Source organism: Corticium candelabrum, chromosome 17 (assembly GCF_963422355.1).
Source record: "Corticium candelabrum chromosome 17, ooCorCand1.1, whole genome shotgun sequence".
In the NCBI taxonomy this organism is placed as follows: Eukaryota; Metazoa; Porifera; class Homoscleromorpha; order Homosclerophorida; family Plakinidae; genus Corticium; species Corticium candelabrum.
The window spans coordinates 5,209,493-5,216,992 of record NC_085101.1 but is presented as its reverse complement, the minus strand read 5'-3'; the positions used below and the strand labels follow the sequence as shown (position 1 = coordinate 5,216,992).

The following is a 7,500-nucleotide window of genomic DNA, read 5'->3' as shown; positions in this document are numbered from 1 at the left end:
TTCATTGGGGATCTCACACTCTTCTAAATCATTATCTTGTCGACTTGTATCAAGAACGTCTGTGACCCAAGACAAGACAATAAAGTATTTTACTGTCCGTGTGATGCATGTAAAATCTGTCTAATAATACTTTACTGCTAGAAACATTCTCTTGTGATTGGTGTTGTTTATGAACAATTAAGATTAATTAAATTAATACTAATTTAATCGTTGCATGCATTGATGGTGTTTGTGTGGGGTGTACATGCACGCGCGAGAATTTCTAGCTCACGTGAATGTGCCTCAAGGCTTGGACTCCTCTGTACTGACGACAATATCGATGCAGCCTGCGTTCTGGTGTAATCAGCTGACAGTTTCTCTAGTGTCGACCGCAGACGCTTTGGCATGCTGTCCGGATTGCACAGATATTCCCGATAATGGAGTGGGCGGGCACCTCTGGGATATCGCCTAGTTTTGCCTGATGTTTCTTCATTCAACTGACTTTCAGGTGTTTTCTCTGCCATGCTACTCTATTCAATAAAGTTACGCATGCTCCGCTAAAATGTTAGAATGTAGCAAATACATAAAGAGGATTGGTTGTCGCCGCGAGACTGTGCATTTTCATTCACAGTTGACTTTTGGACGCTTGCTGTTGCTCGTTTTCGCTGAGTGGTCTATAATCGAATGATGGCTGCACAACTAGCACGTGCATCGGCATTTAGTAGTGGTAAGATCTTATTACGATATTTCAATTATCAGCTGGCTATCAGTGGGTTATCAGCGCGGGTCAAAATCTTCCGTGACTCTGCTAGTTTCATTTAACGAATAGGTATATTTGACGAAATACTTCTATGTTGTGATTTTCTTTGTTTTAGCATGCTAGTCATATTTCGTGAAGATTGAAGTCGGTGAATGAATTTCATAACTTGGCGGGAAAAGCTATTATTTGTTAACTAGAGGGTCTCACGCTACTGCAAACCTATAGAGCATGCCTTCACATTATAGTTGTCTGACAGTACATTACGATACGCTAATTATCTTCGATCGCTATCAAAATCTTCTCTACTGAAAAACACTGCCTAGATTCAGGAATGTCAGGCTCAGCATGCAGCTGATAGTGCAGAGTACCATGGCCTAGCCATGATCGATCGTGCGGTTATTTGATGACAGCAATTCTTGCTTTGCAGTAACCTTTGATTTTGGTTTTAATTGTTACAGGTCTCATGTAGAGTATATTTTGTGTGAAGATTTGTGAAGTCGGTGACTTGACCCAAGGGTTTCGTGCTAACATGCTCGTTAGTTAGAACATACAACGATTCGATTCATTCTAGACACCAGAATTATAGTATTTTCCTCTCTGGCAAGGAAGGTTCTCACACTGTTGATTGTGTAAATGATTAGATCGTCCTGTCATACCTTCGACCGCACTCCCGGATGTCTCGCTTTCTCGTTCTGCTCTCGCAAGTTACTGGCTAAGAACTGATAGCTAATGTGTTGAATGATTTGACACTTTCAGCCTTGGAAGCTCCTAATAAATGCGATGAAACCATTCTCTTTCTACTGGCTACTAGCGCTTGCTAATTATTTTATTTCTAGATATAGCAACGGAGTTTGTGAAAGCGGTAAAGGTCGCGTTTGTAGAAGACGGTGAGAAGAGAAGGGTATCCAAGGCGAAGGAATGGCGGATAAGACATCAGGATGATGAAGAAGCAAGATTTGATCTCCTACAAGTTGGAGACGAGGTTATGGCCTACTGGAGCCCAGACAAACAATTTTATCTTGCCATGGTGATTGAGCTGGAGACCAAGTAATATTTTCTGTTTTTGTGGGTGTTCCTGCAATACTGTGTTCAGTTCTGTAAATTACTGTAATATATGGTGCGCGTCCTAGATAGTCTACTGCATGTATGTGCACACTGTATCAGTTTCAGTGCTTTTTCAGGGCGACGAAAGCCGCTGTGGATTGAGGGCCTGGGCAAAGACAAAGTTTATTGTATGTTGTGGTATGGTTGCGGTCAGTCAGTTGGTTCAGTAGTTCTGTACATAGTCTCAGTGTGTCATAAACTGTCTCAGTGTGTCATATACTGTCCACTGTGTTTGTTGTGTTTTAATTAAGTACTCTTTCTGTTTCATTCTTGTCATCTCTCAGTGTCCTTTTGTACAGAAAAATGGCAAGACAAGACAATCCAATTAAAGCAGCGAAGAGACAACTTTCGTTGGATTATTTGGTACTGTACATTTACAAATAATTAATTATAATAAAAATAATTAATAATTTACAAGTAATTTACAAATTAAATTAAGTAAAGAAAGGAAATTATTTTTGTGTTTATTGTTTGTGTTGAAGGAAGAGGCTGTCAATGTTGAAGCCAAGAAAATTGCAAGCAAAAAGAAAATATATTCAGTGGCCAGTGCCAAGGCTATGGAAAGAGACATTGTCTTGGTAGGTTGTACATTTCTCAACTAGTTGTGTTGCAACTGCTTATTCCAGTTTTATAGGGTAGCTCAACTGAAGATGAACTGGACAATGACATGGTCTAATGTGTTTCTGTACGTATCTTTAAATTCTGTTTAGAATTAATGGTTTTTCAGATACGGAATAGAGCCAGTAGTTCAAGCGTTCAGTATTTGGCTTCAGTAGGTGTCTGATATGTTATGTTGTCTACTGTTTGAAGAGTATAGCTGTATGCATTTGTAGAAGTTTTCACCATTGAAAGATTTTGGAAGACCAAAGGTTTATTTGGTCATTGATTGTTTTGTTTGTGTACTACATGTGCTTTTCGTTAGATGGAAAAATCTCGAGCTTCCTTGCCGCAAGCTTCTCTACTACAGGTGAGTATAGCTTACATGTTTGTTAATCTTTTTTGTCTGCGTGTAACCTCTACTAGTTGGCTGGCTGACTATTGCTGAAAGTATTGTTTTCATTAGGTGGAGGGTTCTCAAGCTTCTTTACAGCAGGCTTCTCTACAACAGGTGAGAATGTTACATGTTTGATTGACTTTTTTTTGTCTGCATGTAACCCCTATTTAGCTGGCTGACTATTGCTGAAACTATTGTTTTTTGTTAGATGGGAGGTTCTCGGGCTTCTTTACAGCAGGCCTCCTTACAGCAGATGATTATGTAGCTTACATGTTTGCTTGACTTTTCTTTGTCTGCATGTAACCCCTATTTGGCTGGCTGACTATTGCTGAAACTATTGTTTTTCGTTAGATGGAAGGTTTTCGAGCTTCTTTACAGCAGGCCTCCTTAGAACAGGTGAGTATACATGTTTGCTTGACACTTCTTTGTCTGTAACAACTAGTTGGCTGGTTGACTAGACATAATTGCTGACACTTTTGTTTTTCATTAGACGATGACGCACGATTCTCAGAGTTTCTCACAGCAGGTGAGTAGCTTAAATGTTTGCTTGATTTTCCTTTGTCTGCGTATAACAACTAGTTGGCTGACTGTCTACATGCTAAATGTACATTGCTAAACTACTGTTTTAGTACTCAGAGTTACATTGATTGTCATTTTGTCTATTAGTGAAATATGTTTGAACGATGTGTATTGCTTTCTTTATATTGCCCATCAATCTAAGCTTTGGTGCTTTTCCATGTGTGAGTCTCACACCAGAATGAAAAATATACGTAAATATGTAAAATATGTAGGAAAAATGACAAACAAAGTCTGTCCTAAAGTCTTTTTTTCAACCTCCTCGTCTAATAATAATAAACAGCAAGTCTAGTATCAAGTGTGTTCACAAGAAGTTTTCATTGATGAGTGTGAGTTTCTTGTGTGTGTGTGTGTGTGTGTGTGTGTGTGTGTGTGTGTGTGTGTGTGTGTGTGTGTGTGTGTGTGTGTGTGTGTGTGTGTGTGTGTGTGGTGTGTGGGCATGCCTATGAAATGGATCATTCTTGTTGAATGGTATTGATGGGCATTCGAAGATCCATACATATGTTGTAGTTTCATACTTGTGGTGTTATGGTTGACAAATGATACAGCATACTGTCAGCGTTCCTACAACCAGGCGCTTTGTTACATGCTGCCCTCAAATTGTTTGTAGGACTAATTACTAATTGTCTGTTGATAGGCTGAACAGACAGTACCACAACAGCAGGTTGCATGGAATCTGTTTTTGCTTTTGTGCCTTGCCCTGCATGCTAATGAATGAGCAAGTACTTCCAAGTGCTTTATGTAATTATGGCCACTACATGTATTAGCCAGAAATGAATAAAGGTTTACTTGCTTTCCCATAGTTTGCTGATTGTGCATGGTGCAAACTGACAGTTGCACTAAATATGGTTGGAACATTGAATATATTTCCAATTAGACATGTTTCCAAGCAATAATGAAAGAACTGAAAGATATAAAGGAGTTACTGGGGAAGGTAGTAGAAAGGAAAGGAAGTGATCAAGTATGGCACCACTGAACATGTATAATATACATACATACATATATGTATTGTTCCAGAACAAAGGAGTACAAGACGTTGTTGGCAGTGAAGGTGTGATGAAAACATCTACAGTTCAACTATAATCAGCTGTGAAAAATAGATATACGTTTACTTTTAGTGTTTGTTGGGGACCGAATGTTTGAAATCAAAGTGCCAAAAATCAGCATTATAGAGGCAGAACATAGTGCAAAGAATTCCCAGGCTCTTGCTCGCAATTTGTTAGACTGTCTGCTGACAAAGAGGGAACAAGCTGACAGAACCTGCTATGGTAGTGCGACAAAAAACCGAATTCAACCGAACATTTTGAGAGCTATAAGAAGTACGTGTATAATTGTGACAATTGCGATTGATGATGTCTAAGCTCTTTTGTAGGTCATTGTTTTGCTAAATATCCATCAAGCAACGAGAAAGCTGAATGGATTAGAATAGTAAAGGCACTAACTGACAAATGCCACGATCAGAGTCGTCGGTTTCAAATAACTCAAAATTGATTTAATTACGACGGAACTGTTGCAAATAAGTAGTATATGACTATCTGTTCTTCGTCTCTTCATTTCTTCTCATCCCTTTTTCTCGTGTTAATTTTTAGGTATTTAGATTTCAAGTGTGCTAATAGCAAATACTACCACTTTTTAATTTTGTTAATCATCTTTGTATATCTATTGCTACTATGCATGTGGTGGGCCTACTGTAGCTAGTTTTGTTTGATTTGTAAAATCAACTAACTTGCAATTTCTACTAACAAATTCACAACAACAAAATTAAAAAGTAATATACAAGCTAAAGCACAAGACAGACAGCCAACTACAAGCAAACAGCTATGGCATCATCTACATCCTTGAAAAGAACTGTTCTATAAAGTACGACAGCTAACTGAACTTTATTGTTAAACTAATTGATCTTTGGCTGTTGTATTTAACAAAGGTGAACAAGGACATTCTCTATGTAACATTGAAGCATAGCTAAGAACAGACACTGAAAGTACATCAACAACTATACCTTGCAGGCATAACAGGTATGTGAGCGTGTGCAGGTGCGTGCGTGCGTGTGTGTGTTTGTGTTTGTGTGTGTGTGTGTGTGTGTGTGTGTGTGTGTGTGTGTGTGTGTGTGTGTGTATGTGTGTTTGTTGTGTGTGTGTGTGTGTGTGTGTGTGTGTGTGTGTGTGTGTGTGTGTTTGTTGTGTGTGTGTGTGTGTGTGTGTGTGTGTGTGTGTGTGTGTGTGCGTGTGCACACGTGCGCACGTGTGTGTGTGTGTGTGTGTGTGTGTGTGTGTGTGTGTGTGTGTGTGTGTGTGTGTGTTCATGTATGCATGTGCATGTGAGTAGTACAGTAGACTACAGGTTCTGGCACACTTCCGGTCTGGATTGCTTGCTGCGCTCGCAGCCCATCCTGTAAGTGTGCCAGAATGCGGTAGTCTACCCTACTACATACTATAGGCTAATCCTAACAGATACTACATCGTAGTAGCTCTGGGTGAGGTAGATGCAACTGCAGTTGTGGTTTGATAAATGTACTTCACCCTCAGATCGTTGCACCATAGATGACTTAATGACAGCGATACTCTCATCATACAGCTCAGGAGTAGTCAACCCCTTAGCAAGAAGATGATTAAATCGTTTGATTGATGCTGCCATCACGTATATCCTATAGATTACATTTGTCTAATAGGGTGTAACAACATGAGGTAGGCGATATGTAATCCACGCTTTAGACTCATGAACGGGAGAGAGTTGGTGGGCCAGCGTAAGAGGATGTGTTAGGATTGGCGTATAGTAGGTAGTAGGGTAGAGTACCACATTCTGGCACAGTTGCGGATGGGCTGCAAGCGCAGCGAGCAGTCCAGACCGGAAGTGTGCCAGAACCGGTAGTCTACCCTACTACTCATATGTGTGAATGTGTGTGTGTGTGTGTGTGTGTGTGTGTGTGTGTGTGTGTGTGTGTGTGTGTGTGTGTGTGTGTGTGTGTGTGTGTGTGTGTGTGTGTGTGTGTGTGTGTGTGTGTGTGTGTGTGTGTGTGTGTGTGTGTGTGTGTGTGTGTGTGTGTGTGTGTGTGTGTGTGTGTGTGTGTGTGTGTGTGTGTGTGTGTGTGTGTGTGTGTGTGTGTGTGTGTGTGTGTGTGTGTGTGTGTGTGTGTGTGTGTGTGTGTGTGTGTGTGTGTGTGTGTGTGTGTGTGTGTGTGTGTGTGTGTGTGTGTGTGTGTGTGTGTGTGTGTGTGTGTGTGTGTGTGTGTGTGTGTGTGTGTGTGTGTGTGTGTGTGTGTGTGTGTGTGTGTGTGTGTGTGTGTGTGTGTGTGTGTGTGTGTGTGTGTGTGTGTGTGTGTGTGTGTGTGTGTGTGTGTGTGTGTGTGTGTGTGTGTGTGTGTGTGTGTGTGTGTGTGTGTGTGTGTGTGTGTGTGTGTGTGTGTGTGTGTGTGTGTGTGTGTGTGTGTGTGTGTGTGTGTGTGTGTGTGATATTTGATTTTGGGGGCTTGCGGTCGGTACTTCTTGGATCGTTTGTTGACTGGAAGACCAGACAGTTCGACCAATTTGTTCCAGGTTTTGAGGGCTCCGCTGTTGTACGTCTTGTTTATTTTGAATCATTTGGTGAACAGCTCCAACAGGTCTGTATCTATCTTTCTTGACACGACCTTCTTATCACCCTTGTAGACTTCCAGTCTCATCTTCGCCAGTTGAATGGGATCGATGTATAGATTTCCAAAGGTGGATTCGGATGTGAGTTTGTAGGGCTGTTTTGGCGTGTGTCCTCTACCCCGGCTCTACCCCCCCCCCCCCCCCCGGCTGTCTTGGTGGTAGGCTCCTCGGTAGTGACGGGTTCATTACTGAGTGTTTTTCTGCGAGTTACTGGTGTTTTTCTGTGAGTACAGTACCAGCAATGAGTAACCTAACATTTTTATGGTATCGTATGGTATTGCGTATGGTATCATCCTATTGCGTATGGTATCATAGGTATGTATCATAGCATCTTATCTTAATTGTATTGTATATCATATTGCGTATCATATATGGTATGGATGGTATCTTATCTTAATTGTATGGTATCATCTTTTATCTTATCCTATTGTACATGGCATCTTTTATGGTATCCTACG

The 7,500-nt window shown here is 40.8% G+C and overlaps 1 protein-coding gene across 3 annotated transcripts; it reads left to right on the top strand.

Annotated features, from left to right (window-relative positions):
* The first annotated feature begins 1,388 nt into the window (after positions 1-1,388).
* On the top strand, positions 1,389-5,061 carry LOC134192738 (uncharacterized). 3 transcript variants are annotated; one of them, XM_062661486.1, is made up of 15 exons: positions 1,389-1,786; positions 2,143-2,206; positions 2,326-2,421; positions 2,478-2,513; positions 2,571-2,615; positions 2,677-2,712; positions 2,766-2,810; positions 2,907-2,951; positions 3,189-3,233; positions 3,328-3,363; positions 4,291-4,374; positions 4,431-4,464; positions 4,532-4,732; positions 4,786-4,933; positions 5,003-5,061. In XM_062661486.1, exons 1-14 carry the CDS (start codon positions 1,725-1,727, stop codon positions 4,902-4,904), a joined length of 948 nt encoding a protein of 315 aa, XP_062517470.1. In that variant the 5' UTR covers positions 1,389-1,724; the 3' UTR covers positions 4,905-4,933; positions 5,003-5,061. The 3 variants fall into 3 exon arrangements, with proteins under 3 accessions (XP_062517470.1, XP_062517469.1, XP_062517468.1); XM_062661485.1 differs by having other exon boundaries at positions 4,786-4,936; XM_062661484.1 differs by having other exon boundaries at positions 4,786-5,061.
* Positions 5,062-7,500: the final 2,439 nt, after the last annotated feature.

Coding starts and splice junctions, on each gene's coding strand:
- LOC134192738 (XM_062661486.1), top strand. CDS start 1,725: ATGGCCTACTGGAGCCCAGACAAACAATTTTATCTTGCCATGGTGATT. Junction 2,952..3,188: donor AGCAGGCTTCTCTACAACAG/GTGAGAATGTTA, acceptor GTTTTTCGTTAG/ATGGAAGGTTTTCGAGCTTC. Junction 3,234..3,327: donor AGCAGGCCTCCTTAGAACAG/GTGAGTATACAT, acceptor GTTTTTCATTAG/ACGATGACGCACGATTCTCA.